The following is a 22,520-nucleotide window of genomic DNA, read 5'->3' on the forward strand; positions in this document are numbered from 1 at the left end:
ATACTGACACAGAGAGAGCCTGGATAGAAAAACATGCAGCTGTCAAACTCTGGCAAAAAGAAAGAACAAAACCATCTCCGGACAAAGATATTGAAACAAAAATGAAAAAAAACAACTAAACAGTTTGAAATCATTGCTCAAGAGGCCAAAAATGACAAGTGGAAACAGTTTTGCGAGGCACTCAGTTATGACTCAACATTGACAGAGTTCTGGCAATTTTATCGTCGCATGGAAGGGAAAATGTGCACAACAACAACCCCAGACATGGTAGACACTGACGGAACCAAGCTTAAGACAAACGAAGAAAAAAGATCCGCCCTGCTCAAACGTTTCATACAACAGAGCGATCAAAGAAACTTAGATGAGAAAAAGAAATATGTTGAGGAGTTAAACCAAACCCTTATGCAGACTGGACCTGATGATGACTTGACAATAGATGATCTAAACGAAGCAATAGCTTAATGCAAGAAAGAATCAGCTCCTGGCCCAGACAAAGTTCGCTACTCGGACATCAAGGAACTATCGGAAGAAGACAGAAGCAACCTTTTCAATCTATATCAAAACAGTTTCCACAATGGACATGTGCCGGAGGACTGGACACACAGTTTCTTAAAACCCATACCAAAACCAGGAAAGGACCATCATCAGGTAAGCGGCTACCGGATCCTAACCATGCAAAACATTGCCGGAAAGCTCATGGAACACATGATAGCCAGGAAACTTGCAAGGGATCTTGAACACAGGCACATTCTCCCTTCAAATCAAGGTGGTTACAGAACAGGCAAGTCCACATGGGAAAACGCAGCTGCTTTTGCATATGAGGTGTATGAAGGATTTCAAAGAAAAGAAGAAACACTAGCAGCAGCAATCGATCTTGAAGATGCCTACAATAAAGTCCAGTTTGCGCACCTCATGGAGCTGCTACTAAGGTATGGAATAAGTTTGACACTGACAAGATGGATAGCAGCAGCACTTCAGGAAAGAACTGTCGTCCTACGCCTCGGAGATTGGATGTCTGCACCTTCTAAACTATCCATGGGACTGCCACAAGGGTCTCCGCTTTCTCCTGTCCTCTACAATGTCTACACGAAGGGCCTTGCAGACTTAAACAACAATGGAATAGCTCGGGTGCTTACTCTTGCGGATGATGGCCTGGTCTTCAAAACTTCGAAAGATGCTCAGGAAAGAACTAAAGCCGTCCAGAAACAACTAAACAATATTGCTCAATGGTGCAAAGACACAGGATCTTCCATCAATCCAGCGAAGGCCCAAACGTTGCTGTGCACCCTCAACAACAGAACCGTGAACAAATCACCACCTTCTGTGTCACTTGATGGGATTCAGATCGAGAAAACTGAATGCCTACGCTACCTAGGAATACACTTCGACAGGATGCTGACCTTCAGAAAACATATGGAAAATACTGTTCTCAAATGCAAAAACGGCCTTTCAGTCTTAAAAGCAATGGTATTGAACAACGCCACCTCTTCCTGCTATACCAATCACTCGTCCTCAGTGTGATCGACTACGGATTTGGGCTAACAACACCATCTCAAAGCAACCTCCTAAAATTAGAAAGAGTTCAAAATGAAGCTATCAGGCTGATCCTTGGAACAACAAAAGACACGCCCACGGAAACCATGCGATACCTGCTTGACCTTCCTTCAGTGCAGGCCAGAAACAAGTTAGAACAGGTCAAGACCTACTTCAAAGCATTAGAAAACCCTCAAAACCCACTGCATGACGCAGTCAAAGAACCAAAAGGCAGCCACCTAGGACGAGGAAGATCATGGATGGGGCAAGCAGAAGACACAATCCAGCTAGTATGCCAACTACAAGACCTGAAAGAAACAAAAGAATGGGAGAAAAACCCCGAAAACCTCAACCATCTATTCAACACAGCCATTTCACCCACTCTAGGAAGACATTGTCGGGAATGGCCAGAGGGCAAAACTAATGCAGAAGTGAAGCTACTCATAGAAGAAAACAGTAAAGAAGAGGACATCATCATATACACAGATGGCTCAGTCACCAAAGACCAATCCGGTTGGGGATTCACTGCGAAACAAAATGGAAAAACAGTTAGGGAAGAGAATGCTGCCTACAAAGTCACAACCTCCAGCCTAACGATGGAAGTTGAAGCTGTGACACATGCCCTCCAGTGGCTATCGTCCATCCATACACCCGGAAACCAACATGCCATGATTCTAACAGACTCAATGAACCTCATACAGAAAATTGAAAACGGAATGGGAAGCCCAGAGTGGCATAAGGCAATGCGCAACTTTCAGATTAAAAAACTCACATGGTCATACTGCCCGGGACAAGCAGGTGTTAAGGGAAATGAGCGAGCTGACAGACCTGCTGGTAACGCAACACCAACGAGTGGCCTACATCTAGGAAAATCGGAAATCCTCAGAAAAGTCAAAGAATATCAAAAAGAACAGGTACAAGGCCATCACACCATTGATCGCCTCAAAGAAATAAAAGCAGAGAGAGGGAGTGGCCGTAAGTCTAACACGAAAGGTAGAGCACGATGCTTTGCAAATCAAACAAATATCGGCATCATTTCCAAACCAACATTGCGCAAATTTCTTCAAAACGGAACAGAGTCTCTGTGGGCTTTTCCAAATACAATAGACTGAGCAACACACTAGACGCCACGTTCTTGGCATCAGAGATCTTTTCCCATCCCTCTTGCGGCCAATCAGTGGCAGCCTCTGTGTGTGTGTATGTGTGTGTTTGTGTGCATGTGTGGGTCTGTATTTTTGAGTGCGTTTGTGCATGCGCGTGAGTGTAAGTGTACACAAGTACAAGTGTCAGTAGAGTTCTGTGCACGTGTGTGCGCGCGCGTGTGTGAGGGGGAGGTGGGGGTGCGGGGGGAGGTGGGGTAGAGGATGAGGTATGTGAGTGTATGCATGCCTACACTGTGGGAGCAACAGGATATTGGAACGTATACATATATATATATCTGTGTGTGGAGATATGGGCATATGTGTGTGTGCTTGTACAAGTAAGTGTTCATCTGTGTGTGTGTGTGTGTGTGTGTGTGTGTGTGCCGTGGAAGCTTCGATACGTAGACTAGAAATGAGTGCGTGGAGGAGGGGGGTAGAGGAGGTGCAGGGTAATGTGTGTGTGTGTGTGTGTTGGAGCTCATGTACGTTTATATGTATTTAACTGTGCTTTCATATCTGTGAAACTGCATGTTCGGTGCATATCTGTTATGCATGTGTGGGTGTATATGTAAATGTGTGTTCATGTTTTACATCTATTTGCTTATTTATCATCATTGTTATCTTATTTATTTATTTATTTATTATTGTTATTAACTTATTATTATTATTATTATTATTACTACTACCTTTTTTCTTTTTTTTTTTTAAACATTATAGTTATTATTTATTTATTTATTTATTTGTGTAAGCTTATCTATTATTTATTCACCTTTTTTTTTCTTTTTTTTTTTTCCTCAAGGCCTGACTAAGCGCGTTGGGTTACGCTGCTGGTCAGGCATCTGCTTGGCAGATGTGGTGTAGCATATATGGATATGTCCGAACGCAGTGACGCCTCCTTGAGCTACTGAAACTGACACCTACCTCCTCTCTGCAAATCATCATTCTAACTTTCAGTCATGTCAAGCAAGGTTTTGCTTCTGACAATGTCATCTGACAAGATTTTGCCACACCTAGTACTCAATTCATTGTCATCAGTGACTTGTACAGCTTCTGCAATATCTTGGATGGCAAAATCTCAATTTTTGTTGTTGTAACACACTGCTGTTTTAAGCCACTAGGGTAAGGTTGTGGTTCATCATCTGCCATTTTGACAGCATCGTGAGAGGGGTACTGACAATAACATCGAGAAATGATCATACAGAGCACAATTGGCTGTTGCTCCTTGTGAATAACTGAAGTAGTCATATCAAGCTTTCGAATGGTGGCTATTGGGACACATAGGAGGAGTTTGTATTATACTCCATGTTTGGTGATACACATACTTACCATGTCAAACTGATGCAAACTAGGCCTATCGGTTTGCTCTGCTTGGCCAAATATCGCGCGGCTAACAGTGAAAAGATGACCCGTCTTGCCCGGTCCGCTCTTAGCCAATCAAACGCCTCTAAAAGCTATAAGCGTTGAATCATTCCGTGGCCATCGAGAAAAATGCCCCATGAGAACCACGGCAGACGCGGGGATGGAAGGGTGGGCATTCGAGTTTGACATGGTAAGTACCGTAAAGTTTGGTCTATAAACCGCGACTTTTTACTCCAGCCTCAATCTCTGCGGCTTATACAATGATGCGGCTTATTTGAGGATTTTAATGATCCCGGGAGTGTCATGTTCTCGTCTATTTTTAGCTGCCTTTCAACTCACCAAAATCATGATTTCTGTCCATGAATTTTTGGATGAGCTTCAGGATAGTGTGCTAACTGTTCATGTTTTAAAAATCAAATCCGCACACATTAAAGCCTTCAGATCAGCATTCAGTTCTACTCTGCTCAAGTATACACCCTCATCATGCCGAAAACATGACATTATGCCTATGATGCAGCCTTCAAATTGAAGGCGATCGACCTAGCAGGTGACAGTGCAAGCGACAAACCAACAGCGACCTCTACCTTCATGTTCATGAAGTGAAAGCGAGGCTGAAGTCAGTGACAAGATGGCGGAGGAAGCTGTGCTGGTTCTCTTCAACTCGGACACTGAAGACGAAGATTTCAGTGGATTCAGTGAGCAGGATGACGTTGAATAAATGTGACTGTCCCTAAATTATGGATCTTATTTTTGTTGTTTTTATTTATTATTTTTTTGTGGCACTATCAGTATTTTCGCTTGCTTTTCTTTGTGTTGTTCCCGCTTTGTTTATTTCATAACCTACAGTATTGACAGCTTTTCTGTAGTGTCAGTATGTGTTCCGGTACTGGAAATAAGTGTGGCTTATAAGCCAGTGCGGCTTATGTATGTATAAAGTTCAATTTTTTCCAAAATTTAGTGGGTGCAGCTTATATACCAGTGCACTCAACAGACCGAACTTTATGGTATATGTATCACCAAACATGGAGTATAATACAAACTCCTCCTTTTGGTGTCATATACTGTACCATGTCAAACTGACGCAGAATTTAAAGCAAATGGAGGAGGGCAACGCCTGCTGGTTCGTATGCGGAGCCCTTGTAACCGAGACAGCAGTGTTAGCCACAACAAAGGAAATCCCCTTGGAACCGGCAGCCCTGGTCATACGGAAATCCCTGAGGTAGAAGTTGCTGAAGGGATTCTCAGACCACCAGAAGGCTGCCTCCATGACATGCTGCAGTGGCAGTGAGTGCTGGAAAGCAGCCGAGTAGTTATGGCCCGCACTTCGTGAGCTCTGGGATTAAGACAACTGATATCCCTGTGAGAATGTGAGTAGGCTCTACGAATGACTTGGGAAACCCAGCGGGAAATGGTGCCTGCAGCGATGTCTTTCTTGTAATTCTCATTGAGGGAGATGAGCAGACTCCTCTGAGGAGAACGCCTATGGCGAGACCTATCCCAATAGTATTTGAGACACCGAACAGGGCAGAGATGCCTATCCTCATCATCTTGGGCAAGAATATCAAAGGTTTGACCCTCACAGAGGGGGAAGGGACCTCGGGGTCTTGGTTCTTAGCCAGAAACTCTGGAAGGAAACAAAGAGTGATGGAACCATCTCTGTGGAAGGCCAGATCTTGTGGCATTCCATTAAGACCATGAGTCTCGCTTCTACGACGGCCTGTGGCAAGCAACAGAAGGAAAGTGGTCTTGAGGGTGAGTAAGTCGAAAGGAATAGTCCCCAATGGCTTGAAGGGTTGTTTTCGAATGAAATCCAGCACCAGGAACAAGTCCCAGAGGGGCACTCTTCTGGGGTTTCTTGCTTCCTTCAGAGAGGTGCCCCTAGCCACCTCTCTGAGCAGGAAATCCGCTTCAAAGGAGGGACCACCTAGCTGTTTGACTGTGGTACAGATGGCAGACCTGTACCCTCGCACAGAACTAGCAGACAGGTTGAGAACCAAGGAGCAGTGAGCCAGAAAGTTGGCCAGCTGCATGCTCGTAGGGTTAATAGGGGAAACGTCCAGAGCCGTACACCACCGCAACCATTTCTTCCAGCGAAAGTCATACAAAGTCTCAGTTCCCTCCCTCCTTGCTTTGGTGACTATGGAGAGGAGGTCAGAGGAGGCATCCCCCTGGGTAAGCGCAGCCGACACAGAGGCCGACCGAGGGGTCGAAGACTTCAATGGTGATGCTCACAGTTCCAACCGCACAGCAGCCACGCATGCAGGTGGAGCAGTTGAGGATTGGAATGAGGAATCCCCGAATGAGGCTGCCTCAGCAGATGAGGTTTGGTTTCGAGTTTCAGGTGTGGAACATGTGTCAGGGACTGAAGGTCCGGAAACCAGGGCTGGGCTGGCCATTTTGGCGCAATGAGAATCAGCTGCGGGCATTCCAATCTGGCTTTCCGTATCACCTTGGACAGAATTGGAAAGGGAGGAAACGTGTAGGCAATCAGACTGCTCCAGTCTAGAGAGAGAGCATCCACTGCCCATGCTTCTGGGTCGGTGACCGGAGAGACATAAGTGGGAAGTCTCATGTTGAACTTTGTGGCAAAGAGGTCCACCATCTGCCAAAACCACCATTCCCACACCCCCTGAAGGGTGTCCTTGTCCAGGATCCACTCTGTCAGGATGACACTCTTGGACCTGCCAAAATGTTGGCTTTTCCTGCTATGTGTCTCGCTGAAAGTGCAATGCCCTTGCTGTGGCACCAACGGAGGAGAGCCTCGGTCCGCAGGGAGAGGTCTGCCGAGTGTGCTCCCCCCACGGCTGTGCCACTTAACTTCCAGCAGAGCTATTTAGTTCCAGAGTTCAGTGAGCGGTCAGGAGCACGGCTGCTGACCTAGATTCCACTGGGATGGGAGGGGGGGGGGGGGGGGGGGGGGGAGCGCGCCGTGCTCTTTGTGCCTATGTTTCCAGCAGAGAAAGGTGTTTTGTTTAAGTGATTTTCATTTCATCATATTCGTGCACACTGGTTTTTGTTTGCTGTCATTTTTGTGTACATGATTCCAGTGAATGTGAACTTTAAGTGTGTTGTGTGATTTACCAGATACTGTCTGCGTTTTTGTGTTACATCCAGTTATTTGACCAAAGTGTGTGTGTGTGAGTGCCGACAAAAATGGAATCTGGTGCGGTAGTGGCAGCATTGCTGACTGGGCAACACACCTTCAGTGAACACTTGAGACGCTTGGATTGTATGTTGTGTGTGTGGTGAGCGGGTTCTCGGAAGAGATAAAGCTAAGGGGTTGAATGCAAGACTTTGTGCCAAGTATTCTTCTGAACTGTTTCGTTTTTTCGGTCTAGATGTTTCGAATGATGAAGAGGGCAAACATCCCACATGCATTTGTATCAAGTGCTACAAAAAAATGATAAAAATGAATCACGGCACAAATCAAAAAGTAAAGAATAAAGAAATTTTCAGCCCTGTTCTTTTCTCCACCCTGAATCCCTCCCTCCCGCACACACACATTGTAAGGAAAAAACAAGAAAAGAAAAAAAATGTTTGAGTTTAGTCAGTGTCACACTTCAACTGAGTGGATTACCAACTGCAAACAAGGAGTTCATACGGATTTATAAGTTCAGGTAGGAATGTATTTTATTATTTAGAACTTACAAACGCATGTCAGTACGTTACATTGTGATTGTTTACTAAAAGCATGGTATCGTCAAGGTGTATCTTTTAGACTGACCAAATGCATGTCGCAAGCAAAGGCACACATACTGACACGCAAAACATCTAGTCGGCGAAAATCTCTCTCCCCCTCTCTGTGTGCGTCTCTCTCTCTCTCTCTCTCTCTCTTTGTGCGTCTCTCTCTCTCCCTCTCTCTCTGTGCCTCTCCCCTTTCTCTCTCCGTACACGTTCCTCTGTTTCTCAGTATGTCTGTCCCTGTATATATGTCTGTCTGTCTGTCTCTCTTCCCGTGATGTTGAGAGAAGTGCGAAACCTACGTGGCTGGCAGCAGTTCTCAGTGGAGCTGACCGTTAAATACTGACACTAATTCCGGGGCGTCCACCACCTCTAGGTAACAGTATCGGCTATATTTTCCTTCCAGTTGTATCGTGGAGACATGCATGTATATTATAAGTTTTATCTCCAAGTAAAACGATCTACACACACAACATGGAGTTGAATTTGAACTACGTTTCGTGTGTGTTCCGCAGTTCGAACAGAATGTTCGTGTGCTCGCTAAGTTTTGTACCGCTTGTACACTGCCTGTAGGAAATTAAACCTACTCATGTTTGGTATCGTTAAATTTGTCAGAGAATCACACATCCATTCACACACATAGCACCCTTCTTGTTGCATTCTGACATAGAGTATTATTTTTTAAAAGCACATAACCCTGTTTCTGACAGTTTATCAGCAGCAGCGAAGCTGTTCACAGCTGTACACACTGCCTGTGTAACATGCGCTCCACTGAGAATAGCGCGAAGTTAGTGGTGCGGCAGAGCGCTGCCCCATATACTGCCTGCCCGTCTGTCCAGGCTATCACCTTTCCAACGTTTTGCGCTTGCTCGCTGTTCATCCCTCTCCCCTCCGCTTCGCACCAAAACTAAAAGGGCTGTCTTGTGCCGCCGTCCCCCCTCCCTCCCCCTTTGTTCACGTAACATGCGACCGTTGTATTGTCCGTGAAAAAGTGGATGGTCTTGCCAGTGGCCTCCCCCATGAAGTGCAGGAGAGCCCTGCGAACTGCCCCCAGTTCCAGAACATTGATGTGGCATAGGCGATCCTCTGGGAACCAAGTCCCTGCTGCATGGAGTGAGTCCAAGTGGGCTCCTCAGCCCAGGGAGGAGGCATCTGTGAAGAGTGCCACCTGAAGAGTAGGTGGGGCTATGGGCACCCTGTGTGTCTGAAGAAGGGTGGTTAGCCACTCTGATGTCACCTTGAGGAACCACTCGCCCAGATATATCTGGGTATCCCACGGCTGAGTGCTCTGGGACCACCATAGCCTCAGTGCCCTCTGAAGAGGGCGCTTGAGAACACTGCCCAGGGGAATGAGAGGTGCCATGGACTCCATCATGCCCAGGAGGGAAGAAAGTGTCCGCGCTGTTGCTTGGGAGGAATGGCGCAAGTGGCTGAGGAGGCCTGCCAGACGGTCCCAGCGATCTGGCGTCGGAGAGACTATCATGGACCGTGTGTCGAATCTCACCCCTAAGAAGTCGAAGGACTGACTTGGGGACAGGTCACATTTCTCCTGGTTTGTGAGGAAGCCCAGTTGGAAGCAAAGGTCTAAAAGTCTGGCCGTATAACTCTGGCACAGGGCCTGCGACTGGGCCAGGATAAGCCAGTCGTCCAGGTACACACAGAGACAAATGGATTCCGACCGGACGATGGACACCAATTCCCGCACCACCTTGGTAAACAGGAAAGGGGCAAGGGACAGACCAAATGGGAGGGCCAAAAACTGGAACACCTTGTCCCTCCACATGAACCTCAGGTACCGACAGGATCCCGGATGGATGAGGATATGAAAATAAGCATCTTTCAGATCGATAGAGGTAGCCCAATCGCCCTGTTGAATGGTCTCCCGAATCTGTGCCTGTGTATCCATCTTGAATTTGATTTTGGGGAGGAATTTGTTGAGGGGGGACAAGTCCAAGACTCCTCTCCAACATCCCGAGACCTTTGGAATCACGAAAAATCGGCCATAAAAACCGGGGCCCGGGTCCAAGATTTCAGATATCGCCCCTATGAGGAGTAGGTGCGATATCTCTTTCTCTAAGACGCTCTCCTGCTCTGGCGAGCTGGGCATATAAGGAGGAGGAGTGGACCTTAGAGGGAAGCGGTCCTACGCCCAAGGCAGCATGTACCCTGACTCTAGCACCAACACAATCCAGTCGTTGAGTCCCAGAGCACGCCACTGATGTGCATGCTGGGACAAGTTTCCTACTTGGAGGGGCTGAATGACTGGCGGTGCTGAATCGGGGCCAAGTCATTGGGGGTGCTGCCTTCTGGCCTTGGGCATGGCTGGTCAGCTTGGACGGACATGAGGTGGTTTATTCCTCTGCCGCTGATTCTGCGCATGCCACTTCGACTTAGGTGGCGTGGTATATGGAGGGGCCCTGGTGGCCGGTCTCTTCAATGGCATAGAACCCTGGCACCCCTGGGAGGTGTGGGCTAAATATGAGGCCACCTCCCTGTTCATCTCTGCCCTGTGGCTGACAAAATGGGGCGCATACTGGCTGGGATGGACCGCAGGGCAGCCCTCTCCTCTACTGGAATGTTAGAGAGGCAGAGAACGGCATCACGCCGAGCTAGCACAGTATTGAAGTGAAGGCTGGTAGCTGTGTCTGCAGCTGCTGTGAGACCAGATGCTACCCTATTGCCAAAAGTGTTTAACCTCTGGTCGGTGAAGAGGCCCAGCAGGACAGAGGAAGGAGACCCCGTGTCCTGATTAACCGGACACTGTTCCCACAGCTCATTGGCCCAGTGGAGGAACGCGTCGAAGAAGGCATAAGCCGTGGAAACCTCAAGGAGTCAGCGGCGGGCCAATCTGTCCCACTCTGCTAACGTTTTAAAAGATAGAGTAGCTGAAGTGGGGAAGGTGGTGCGCTGCAAGACCAACATCCTGTCCTGCATGGAGGGCTCCACTTCCCTGTAGGCAGGGTGGTCCTGTGTGTACAAGGACTACACCCTGCCCTTGGAGGAATCTTTAAGGAACTTGCCTGGGGAAAAAGCGCCCAGGGCAGAGAGGGACTCCCTGCCTGGAGGCGGGATGGAAGCAGCACCCCTGACAGTGCGGGCTGGCTTATTAAGCCATTCTGCGCCATTTCTGGCACTGAGTCATCTGGTGGTTCTGGAGTTAGAGTCACATGGCCTAAGGAGGGTCAAGGGTAACAAAGTAGCCTGAGGGACTGATTCGGCATGAGTGACCCTATTGGGGAGGGTCAGTTCGAACTCAGCTAAGTCCGAGTTTGGTTCAGGCTGGTGGTCCCTAGGGAGACGTGGGCTCAATCTGTCCCCCTGGGATGGGGGCGAAGAGTGCTCATCCGCTTGTTCATCTTCATCCAAAGACAGGGGCTCCCACTCATGTTCACAGTCCATCCCCTGCTGGGTGCCATCCCAAGTGGATGTACCCGCTGGGGTGTCCTGTGAGCAGGGACCATGGCCGCAGCTGTTATGTTCTTGATGCCTGAAGCGGGTGGGGAGCGTGTGGACCGTAGGTCCAACCATGCTTGGGATGGTGGGTGCCACACCTTCTCAGTGAGGGCATCCCTGGATGCAAGAGGGACCCATGAATGCTGTGAGAGGACAAGCACCCACTCATCTCCCTGTAAGACCGAGGGCTGGGTAGGTGGGAACTGCAGGCTCCCCTGGGCCGAGCGGGGCCCCTCGGCAGCCGTCGGTCCTGACAAGGAGGCCGTTGTGACTGTGGAGGTCACCTGTGGGTTGACAGAGGCCCGATTTGTGGACTGAGTGGAATATTGGTCGAGGAGCTCGACCTGACTGACAAGAAGTCAATCCCACTTGTCGGGGCTGTGTGTGTCACCCTGTGAGATGTGCTGGGTTGGGTCCAGTGGGGAGCGGACAAGGGATTGGCCCCTGGTCCTCCTGGCAACCCAGCATGCACCATAGGCGCGCCCCAGTACGGGTAGAATGGGGGTAACCACCCGTGGGCACCAGCCATCCTGTGACCCCAACCCCAAGGGTCACTGGCGCCTTGACCTCCATGAAGAGAAAAACCTGGCCAAGTTGGAGGGAGGTCAGGTCTAACTTCGGTGTCAGTCCCGCCAGAAGACAAGTGGGCTGACTGCCCGGAACCGCCGGCAGGGGAGACCGGCCGGATAGCGGGAAGACCTGCAGAGCAGGTGGCCACGCGCCCCGAATCCCCTCACGTGGGGAGACTGGGGTGGCTTGGCCCGGGGTGGGCAAAGTAGAGGTCCCCCCCCGGAACCAAAATGTTCTCCCCCCCCAGGAGGAGGTGGGGGAGGGGGGTCGGCAGAGGAGGGAGGAGGGGGAACAGCAATGGGGCCCCTGAGGGCCGTCTCCGAGTGGGGACCCAGGTATCGGCCGGGCACGGCCTCCCCTTAGGAGTTCGCGCCTAGCCGCAAGTCCCCACCACCAAGAGAGGACTTGCCACTCCCCCCCTTCCCTGCCTCGCGCTGGGACACCTCGGGAGGCGATGCTCATACTCCTTTCCCCCCGGTCCCCTTTATGATCATTTTACTGATACGAGTGTCGTCTCTGCGATCAGCGTCTAAAGACGCATTGGTCTCTATCGGGAGGAATCATAAGCTCTGAGCCTGGGAGAGTCTCTTGCCAGGTCTCAATCCCAGCATCATGATTCTTGCCGTCGTGGGATGGCATACGAGGCATGGTACCCGCGCTTAGGCAGCCTGCGAAAATCCGATCCCCAACAGAGAAAGGAAAGACAGGATGGACTTAGAGGTAGAGAAAAACGAACGATTCGAGGGGACCCAGTCGAATCAAGTACACAGAATGTGAGAATACAATAAACACAAGACAGAGCGTAAACCTGACAAGATGGCGTGGAGAGCCTTGGCCAAAGGAATGATTCAGCGCTTACAGCTTTTAGAGGCGTTTGATTGGCTAAGAGCGGACTGGGCAAGACGGGTCGTCTTTTCACTGTTAGCCACGCGAAATTTGGCCAAGCAGAGCAAACCGATACGCCTAGTTTGCATCAGTTTGACATGGTACAGTATATGACACCAAACAACTTTAAACCAGAACTGTGAAAAGTCCTGAAATAATGCCGACATGCATATACATTATGGGGCAAATAGCGACGCATTTTTCATGACGGGAACTGAAGAGGTTAAATCATAATGCTGGTTTGTATATTACTATCATTGCTGAGTTAAAAGCACCTACAACAATTTCATAATAATCATAAATTCTTGTAATATGTGTTCTCCTGATTCTCTTCATTCATTCTCATTCACATATCATTTATAAATACAAAATATCTCAATTATTACAAATAGAATAAAAGATGTTATCTCCATAGCTGACAGAAATGACCTGGCTGGTCAAGAAAACAATCATGATTTTTAACACAACCAATTTTTTTTTCCTTTTCAATCTTTATTCTGGAATCAAAATCCTTTTTCTACTTGCTGTGTACAGTGCTACAAAAGTCCATGTGCACCCCATTGCACACAAGAACACAGGGCAATGCAGACTGCAATGGCAGCCAAACCATGAGAAAAAATACTGACACCATGACAGTCATAAACCATACTACACACACATACCGTTGTGATTACTTTCTATGAATACTCCTTCAAAATATTCACATTCAGTTGCTGGATCCAGAGTGCTTATAATTCCTCAAAGTAACAAAAATCCCAATGTCAGCGCTCTTTTTCCAGCCATGGCCCAGAGGCATGGAACAAGCTACTCTGCATCATTATTTTCATTTTTATCATGAAAACATAACAAAACTTCTAAGGGTAGCAGCAATGCCTTACCTCCATGAAGTAGCAGAGGGCATGTTCGTTGTAGAGAATATCAGCCAGGTACACCTGGCCACCAGTCTGAGTCAGGACATTCACCTGGTGTTTGCACTGAAACTCGCTATCCATAAATGGCTTGTGATACCTGTCAACAACAGTTTCACTCATTGGTTTGCTTCACAATGAAATGCTTGAATTCCTCACAATATTTGTTCAATCTTCATTTATTATCCAGTCATTTAAAGCTTATAAGAACTGAAAAATGGGTCATGATAGGGAATCCCTGTCACGCATGTGCGATGGTCTGCAGGAAAAGGAAATCCACCTTTAACATTTGAACAATTAAAGTAAAGAAGAGTATTAGGGAATGTTTCCAACTTGCTGCATAGGAGATTAGAGGTGCATTTTTTTCAGAGACCATGTGGGTAAGTGGGTGAGAGAGAAAAACATCTCAAAATATGCAGAGAAAGCAAACGTTCATCAACACATATTTGAACAAATAATGAGCACCAAAACTGGAATGATTAGTATCCCACTTTCATATTATAACAATTAATAAACATACAAACACATACATTGTATGTACACATGTACATATACACTAATACAGCTAAAAACAAAAACAAAAAACCAAAGGAAAGACCATTTTGTTCTAGATAAAAATCCATCTACATATTTCCACTTGATATTTTACCAGATAATTAGATCAATATATATATATATATATCTCCAAATGATTACAATGCATTGTTCTTAATTCAAACCAACCAACCAACCAAACATACTCTTTTTCCATGTGGGACACAACAAAGTCTTGGCAAGCCACAAAACACTCTGGATCAACCTGCTTGTCCTCTCTACAGATTTTGTCTGAAACACACCATAGCCATCCGTGAGAATAATAGGAGTTGCACAACAGTCATACACTCACCAGATATTTCCATCAAATTCAACACTTATTTCTGATAGTACCCTGTGTGAATGTGCCAAGGCTGAGCGAGACATTCATGCTTACCATTTGTCTTGTGTCTGCAACACACAACTGACATTTCAATATCACACACCAATGTACTGTTTTCTTCAACCACAAATTTGAAAGGAAATGAATGTTCACCCTCAAAACGCTCTGTCTATTACACATCCCTCTGACTGAATGCCTTCTTTCCTCATCTCCATCCAGTAGATGATCTATTCTCACTGTTAGTATCACTCTGTATGTGTTTGTGAGAGTGAGAGACAGACAGACTGAATGTATCCATCTATCAATCCATCCATCCATCAATCAAATCAGTTTTTGATATTCTCATAAAACACAATGAATATTGGCTTGTGGTTGACAAGACAGTGTGAGAGAGTACAACATTAAAATAACGTTTCACATTCATACAAATGGAAATGTATAACACACTCAAAACTAAAAAATACAATATATAAAACCAATAAATTCACATCCATTGACAGCAATTAACTGGACATGCTTCAGACTATTATAATCAGTGCTAGAAATGTCCATTATCATGTTCATCATCTCATCTATCGTTTTTGACTCACTTGTGTAAACAAGGTGAGTCTATGTTTTAACCCGGTGTTCGGTTGTCTGTGTGTGTGTGTGTGTGTGTGTGTGTGTCCGTGGTAAACTTTAACATTGACATTTTCTCTGCAAATACTTTGTTAGTTGACCTCAACCATCTATTCAACACAGCCATTTCACCCACTCTAGGAAGACATTGTCAGGAATGGCCAGAGGGCAAAACTGATGCGGAAGTGAAACTACTCATAGAAGAAAACAGTAAAGAAGAGGACAACATCATATACACAGATGGCTCAGTCACCAAAGACCAATCCGGTTGGGGATTCACTGCGAAACAAAATGGAAAAACTGTTAGGGAAGAGAATGCTGCCTACAAAGTCACAACCTCCAGCCTAACGATGGAAGTTGAAGCTGCGACACATGCCCTCCAGTGGCTATCGTCCATCCATACGCCCGGAAACCAACATGCCATGATTCTAACCGACTCAATGAACCTCATACAGAAAACTGAAAACGGAATGGGAAGCCCAGAGTGGCATAAGGCAATGCACAACTTTCAGATTAAAAAACTCACATGATCATACTGCCCAGGACATGCAAGTGTTAAGGGAAATGAGCAAGCTGACAGACTTGCTGGTAACACAACACCAACGAGCGGCCTACATCTAGGAAAATCGGAAATCCTCAGAAAAGTCAAAGAATATCAAAAAGAACAGGTACAAGGCCATCACACCATCGATCGCCTCAAAGAAATAAAAGCAGAGAGAGGGAGTGGCCGTAAGTCTAACATGAAAGGTAGAGCACGATGCTTTGCTAATCAAACAAATATCGGCATCATTTCCAAACCAACATTGCGCAAATTTCTTCAAAACGGAACAGAGTCTCTGTGGGCTTTTCCAAATACAATAGACTGAGCAACACACTAGACGCCACGTTCTTGGCATCAGAGATCTTTTCCCATCCCTCTTGCGGCCAATCAGTGGCAGCCTCTGTGCGTGTGTGTATGTGTGTGTTTGTGTGCATGTGTGGGTCTGTATTTTTGAGTGCGTTTGTGCATGCGCGAGAGTGTAAGGGTACACAAGTGTCAGTAGAGTTCTGTGCAGGCGCGCGCGCGTGTGTGTGTGTGTGTGTGTGTGTGTGAGGGCGAGGTGGGGGTGCGGGGGGAGGTGGGGGGAGGTGGGGTAGAGGATGAGGTATGTGAGTGTATGCATGCCTACACTGTGGGAGCAACAGGATATTGGAACGTATATATATATATATATCTTTGTACATATGTGTGTGGAGATATGGGCATATGTGTGTGTGCTTGTACAAGTAAGCGTTCATCTGTGTGTGTGTGTGCCGTGGAAGCTGTGATACGTAGACTAGAAATGAGTGTGTGGAGGAGGGGGGTAGAGGAGGTGCAGGGTAATGTGTGTGGTGTGTGTGTGTGTGTGTGTTGGAGCTCATGTACGTTTATATGTATTTGACTGTGCTTTCATATCTGTGAAACTGCATGTTCGGTGCATATCTGTTATGCATGTGTGGGTGTATACGTGAATGTGTGTCTTCATGTTTTACATCTATTTGCTTATTTATCTTCTTTTTTTTTTTCTTTTTTTTTTTACATTATAGTTATTATTTATTTATTTATTTGTGTAAGCTTATCTATCATTTATTCACCTTTTTTTTTTCCCTCAAGGCCTGACTAAGCGCGTTGGGTTACGCTGCTGGTCAGGCATCTGCTTGGCAGATGTGGTGTAGCGTATATGGATTTGTCCGAACGCAGTGACGCCTCCTTGAGCTACTGAAACTGAAACTGACACCAAATTAGGCATAAAAATAGGAAAAATTCAGTTCTTTCCAGTCATCTTGTTTAAAACAATATTGCACCTCTGGGATGGGCACAAAAAAAAAAAAAAAATGACACCTAATTATATGCAAACTGCATTTACTGTTATATTTATATTTTTTGTATTCTCTAAACTTGGCACTTTGATCTGATATTCTGACCCAACAACAAGAGCAGTCATTATTATCATTTTTTGTTCAAACAGGAACTTCTTTTGCTAAGCATGGAAGTTTTATTTATTTTGCAAACGTTTTGGTGCAGATAGTAAAGAGGGGAAATTACTCTGTAATTAATGCTAGGGGACTTAATTTGCTTTAAACTGATCTTTCTCATCTTAAACATTACATCTTGAAATTATACTCAATACATAAAAAGCTTGGATTTTTTTAAAAAGTGTTTCACAAGTGAGTCTTGAAGGCCTTGCCTCTCTTGTTTAATTTTATAATGAAATGCAGAAAAAGATCAGCTTCATCATTTTTCAAGCATCCCAACAGAAGTTGCTGAGGTTGGCAACACATGCTGACTTACGTATAGTTTCCCCTCTCAATGTGTTGTCTACTCCGATGGGCTGTGGTGCATCCTTTGCGATGTACTTGGAAAAAATACTAACAGCATCTCTTTCAATGCCTGCAAGCAAGAAAACCATTACCAGAAAGCCTGCAGTGCTCAAGGGATCACTGTTCTCAACAATATCATTTGATCATTTACAACAACAACAACAAAATAACCATATGGCACAGACTGAAACTTTTTTACACAAAAGATTACATGTATCATAGCAGTCCATTGGGATTCTGTTCTCAAGTTCCAGACCATCCACTGATCCACCACGAAAGTTTGACAGGGCATTGCCAAGGTGGTTTTGAACCCTAAGTTGCACTTTCACAGTTTCACCAATGGTTATATGGTTCTGGTTTTTCTCACAAATCTCAAACTCTACATAAGACTGCAGCAACTGATTCCTTTTCAAACTTGGCTGAATTATGCAAACACCATATGACACTTCTCTGTGTGTGTTTGTGTATGTGTGTGCTTTGTGTGTGTGGTGTGTGTGTGTGGGCTCGTGTGTGTGCATATGTCCATGCATGTGATGTGGGTGTGTGTCCTGGTCTTTCTGAAAACAAAAGAGCAGAATAAAAAAGGCCAATCTTTTAAGTATCTCAACTTTACTATCAATATGTATGGAAGAAATATGTGCAGTCAGCCTTACTTTTCTTGAGTTTTTCTCTCATCTCCTCCACAGACAAGGAGCGGCTTGATTTACTGGCTGTTTCTTGTCGGGCACTCTCTCCTTCCTGACGATCTATCACAGACGTTGCTTGGTGTGGATCAGCACTGGCCAGCATGGCACTGTCAGCAGTGGTGTTCCTGTCTTTGGGGTGTGACCCAGAGTCTGTGGCCACACTCTGGGCCCCCTCAACATCAGCCCCATGACTATCCTCGTCAGTCAGCGTGTCCACTGATTCCGTGTCAGCCAGGCTCTCCGACTGACTGCTGGGAGATATCACAAAGTCCCCCTCACTGGGGGTGGCAATGCCACTGTCCTGTAGAGAGTGGAGGGAATGGTCTGTGCTGCTGGATGAACTGTGATCCTGCTGGTCAGCAGATGAGTCGGACACACCAGCAGGAGTCACTGTCACTGACACAGTGCACAGAGACAAAGTGGAGGGTTTGCTGTCTTTCACAACACTGCCTGTGTCCTGAAGTGGTTTCCGATTCTCTTCGGGGTTAGCTGCACTGTTTGATAGCTGAGCTTCATGGGCACAATCACTTTCTGTCTTCAACACAAGCACAGAACTGGGCCTATCACAGCCTGGACTACCAACTGCCATTTCCTGGTGACCACCTGCCATACTGTCCACTTTCCTCAAACTGATCTCTGATGCTGGTTTCACACAGTCCCCTTCCTGACCCAGACACGCCCTTTCTCCACCCCTTTCTTCTGTGCGACGTTTCAGCAAAGCACTGCTGGCCACTGACTGCAAGGAATGGGTACGCATGCGAGTCAAAGTGGCCACACGGAAACTGTTGGCGTCCAGCCAGAAGCGTATAAATCTTTCTGCCTGGCGGGACTCCATGAACTGGAGGAAGCAGTGCAGGGCATCCTTGTCATGAAGGATTTCCTGCAGCGTCTTGGACAGGCGAGATGACGTCTTGATTGGAGACTCTGGAGACAGCCCGCCTGCCTCTGTGGAGGAAACATAGGATACACTTTACTTCCAGGTGCTTCACAAATTTCATACATCACTGCCTGTACCATCATTAACACCTGCCCTAGTCTTCAGTATTGACAAACACTCTTTGCTAGCACTATCTCTATCTTTTAATCTGAGTGTGTGTGAGTAAGAGTGTGTGTGTGTGGACGGGAGGGGATGTGTGTGGGGGGGCCTGGGGGGGAGTGCGTGTGTGTAAAGAAACTTTGACTTGTGTGTGTAAAAATAATGAGTCAAAGTAATTGTCTGTTCTCAATTATTACTTGAAAGTATGAATACATAAACATGTGTTATTACTTTTCAAACTTTCACTTCACAATTAATAAGAATGATATTGTACATTTGGATTGTGCCCTTTCTCTTTAACAGCTCTGGGCGCTTTATAGGAAAGAAAAAGTTCCAAATTAAACAGCCCACTCATGACTACTCTCTCTCCAATCACTCCCTCCCCCCTCTCTCATTCCTTGTACATGTAAAGTGAATTGGGGGTCCTGGGCAGTGTGCTTACAGATAGTGAGATACATTCTGAAAAAAATAAGTTTTTAATTAAGAGCGAAAGGCAGAGACGGAAACAGATAAATGAATATGATGTGGAAGGTTGTTCCAGATATGAGGAGTAGCAAAAAGGAAACAGCATCCACCATGGGTTCTTGTACTGATTATAAGCAATTTTTAGAAAGTAACAGTCAGAGGAAAAGCAGAGAGTTCTTGAGGGAGTTTAAACACTGGTGATATCAGAAAGATAGGTTGGTCCAGTGAAGTGGAAAGCAGAAAAGCTGAGACACACAATTTTGTAACTGATTCTCCCCTCTACAGGGAGCCAGTGCAGAGTATGGAGGTGAAGAGAAATGTGATCAGTATGTGGGAGAGCGAGACAGGCAGTACTGTCTTGAATTTTTTTAATTTGCTGAAGAAGATTATAAGGATAATCTTTCAGAAACGAACTGCAGTACTCCATTTGTGAGAGCACAAAAACAGAAATAAGTGTTTTTGTAGAAAGGTACTGATGAACAGAATCCATCCAGTAAAGTTCAGAATTGACTATGCATATCAGATTAATTGCCGGGAGCATGCATATTGAGGTTTGAGTCAAGAATAACTTTGAGGTTCCTTGTTGATTTAGAAAACTGAAGTCTGGCATCACCAACCACAAGAGAGTCAGGGAAACAAACCAAAAAAATGATCTCAACAATATCAAAAATCCAAATACAACTTTGTTCTACTGTCATAATAATGATGATGATGATGATGATGATGATATTAAAAACAAAATAATAATAATGTACATTTATATAGCGCCCTTTCTCTCAAAGAGCTCAGGGCACTTTACATGAAAGAAAAATACTACAAATTACATAAATCATTCATGACCACTCTTTCTCAAAACCCAATCCCCCCACCCCCCATACACACTCTCCCTTTCCCACTCTTCATAAATCCAAAGTGAGCTGACATGGGTGGTGTTGGAGAACAAGGAAGCTTAGAATGCTTACTGACAGGTTTTAGAAAGATGAGTTTTTAGTAATGAGCGAAAAGCAGTGACAGAATCAGATGCATGGATATGATGAGGAAGGTTGTTCCAGATTTGAGGAGCAGCAAAGAGGAAAGAATGTTCACCATAGGTTCTTGTACTGACACGAGGAAGTTTCAATAGGTAACAGTCAGAGGAAGAGTGGAGATTTCTTGTGGGAGTGTAAACACTGATAAGCCTTACCTTCTTTTAAACAGTATGTTACCTGCCACACCCGACTGGACAAGACAATCAACTTATGGGAACATTCCTAATGCCTACTGTCACATTGCCACATTCACTCAACTCAAGCTCACATGACAGATCGACTCGCACACAACGTTCATATTCTGACTTCACTCTTACCCAGGGATAAACAACAAAACAACGTAAAGACACCCCTTTCTGATTATTAATAATTCAAAGAAAAATAAACAATTACATTCACATGTTCCCTTCAGAGATAAATCATATGAAAAGTCCAATCCAGGAAAGCACAATACTTTTATATTCTCCCTTACACTTCCCATTAAAGTTTTTAAATGATTATTTTCACTGGTTTCTTTTCACGACTGTGTTGTCAGTTGGTGCTTCCCAAACATCTTTCGGTGGGCGATTTTTCAGCCAAACACCTTCATCCGAAAACAGGCCAGGTGCTGAGGATCCAGTACTTCAAAATCAGCTTCCCTGAACCTCCACAGTTCAACAAGGCTATGTCTCACATTCTCTCTCAGAATGGTAACTGTCTGTTCTATGACTCTCAGACCCCAAGGTCTATTTTTTCCCAAGTCACTCCTGTGACCAGTTTAGCTGTGCGCAGAGAGGGAAGTGGCAAAAATTTTGGTGCACTTCACAACAGTATCAGTATTCACAACAACAGTTCGTGAACACATAATCACCTCAGCGCCTAAAGACACATGCATCACGAGCCTTCCTCCAAATATCAAGTTCAAATTAATACAGTAACATAGCCATACCATACAGGAAATCGGGCCTTTACAATAAGCATATTATGACAACCAATGTTGTTACCTCTAATATTAGTTTCTGTGATGATATAATAATTCCAACAAAAACAATTAAACTTTTCCCCAACAACAAATCATGGATCTCAAAGTCTAACAAAACCTTTTTAAATGAGAAAAGGGTAGCGTTTCAGTCAAGGGAACGAGGAGGATAGAAAACTGGTACAAAGAAGCTTCAAGGGGAATTATGGAGGGGACAGAGGAAATTCAAATCAAAAGCAGAGCAGCAGTTTCAGACAGGAAAAATGGCAGATGCATGGGATGGGATAAAAATGATCACTGGAGAAACGAAAAGGAACACAATCGCTTGTGAAATGAAGAAGGATGAACAGCTTGATTTTTCAAACAAACTTAATAATTTCTACTGTCGCTTTGAAAGGAATGATCTGGGAAGGGAACTGGATAGTGTTATCTCACAGTTGCTGGAAGTGGAAAAGATCAAAGACAGAAAGCACAGCTCAGGACTTTGAGATCGATGCAAAAGTTGTTGAAAGGAAATTTTCTTCCTAAAATTGCGTTTAAGTAACATACTTACCGTGACCCACTAGTGCAGACTCCAACAGGGGTCTGATTGCTGTACTGTGCAAACTATTACCCGCCTATGCGGAGAAAACGAAAGTAGCTACGGCTGATAACCTCCCGAAGTAGGTTACCTCCCCTGTGCATCCCTGACTAACACTCTCTTTTTACGGCAATTCGCGACAACCAGTGCAGTGTGCAGGGAGAACAGAAAGCGGGGAGGAACAGGAGGGTCTTAAATGTGGGTCACGGTAAGTATGTTACTTAAACGTAATTTTAGGAAGAAAATTTCCTTTTAATTACACATACTTAACTGTGACCCACTAGTGCAGAATGGCACGACAAGGTGGAGGGCTCATCTGTTCTATTGTCAGTGCGCTGCTGTGGCCTGTTGTGCGACCACCG

General features: G+C 45.5%; 1 protein-coding gene across 1 annotated transcript in view; it reads right to left on the reverse strand.

Annotated features, from left to right (window-relative positions):
- The window catches only part of LOC143288453 (A-kinase anchor protein 10, mitochondrial-like), a 66,445-nt gene that overhangs the window by 23,267 nt on the left and 20,658 nt on the right, over positions 1–22,520 (reverse strand). The window contains exons 4-7 of the mRNA XM_076596954.1: positions 18,059–19,036; positions 17,377–17,475; positions 14,272–14,356; positions 13,502–13,631 (exon numbers count right to left, since the gene is read on the reverse strand). Coding sequence (XP_076453069.1) covers positions 13,502–13,631; positions 14,272–14,356; positions 17,377–17,475; positions 18,059–19,036 — 1,292 coding nt within the window. The remainder of the gene's footprint in view (positions 1–13,501; positions 13,632–14,271; positions 14,357–17,376; positions 17,476–18,058; positions 19,037–22,520) is intronic.

The sequence above is a fragment of the Babylonia areolata genome, chromosome 12, assembly GCF_041734735.1.
Source record: "Babylonia areolata isolate BAREFJ2019XMU chromosome 12, ASM4173473v1, whole genome shotgun sequence".
Classification (NCBI taxonomy): domain Eukaryota; kingdom Metazoa; phylum Mollusca; class Gastropoda; order Neogastropoda; family Buccinidae; genus Babylonia; species Babylonia areolata.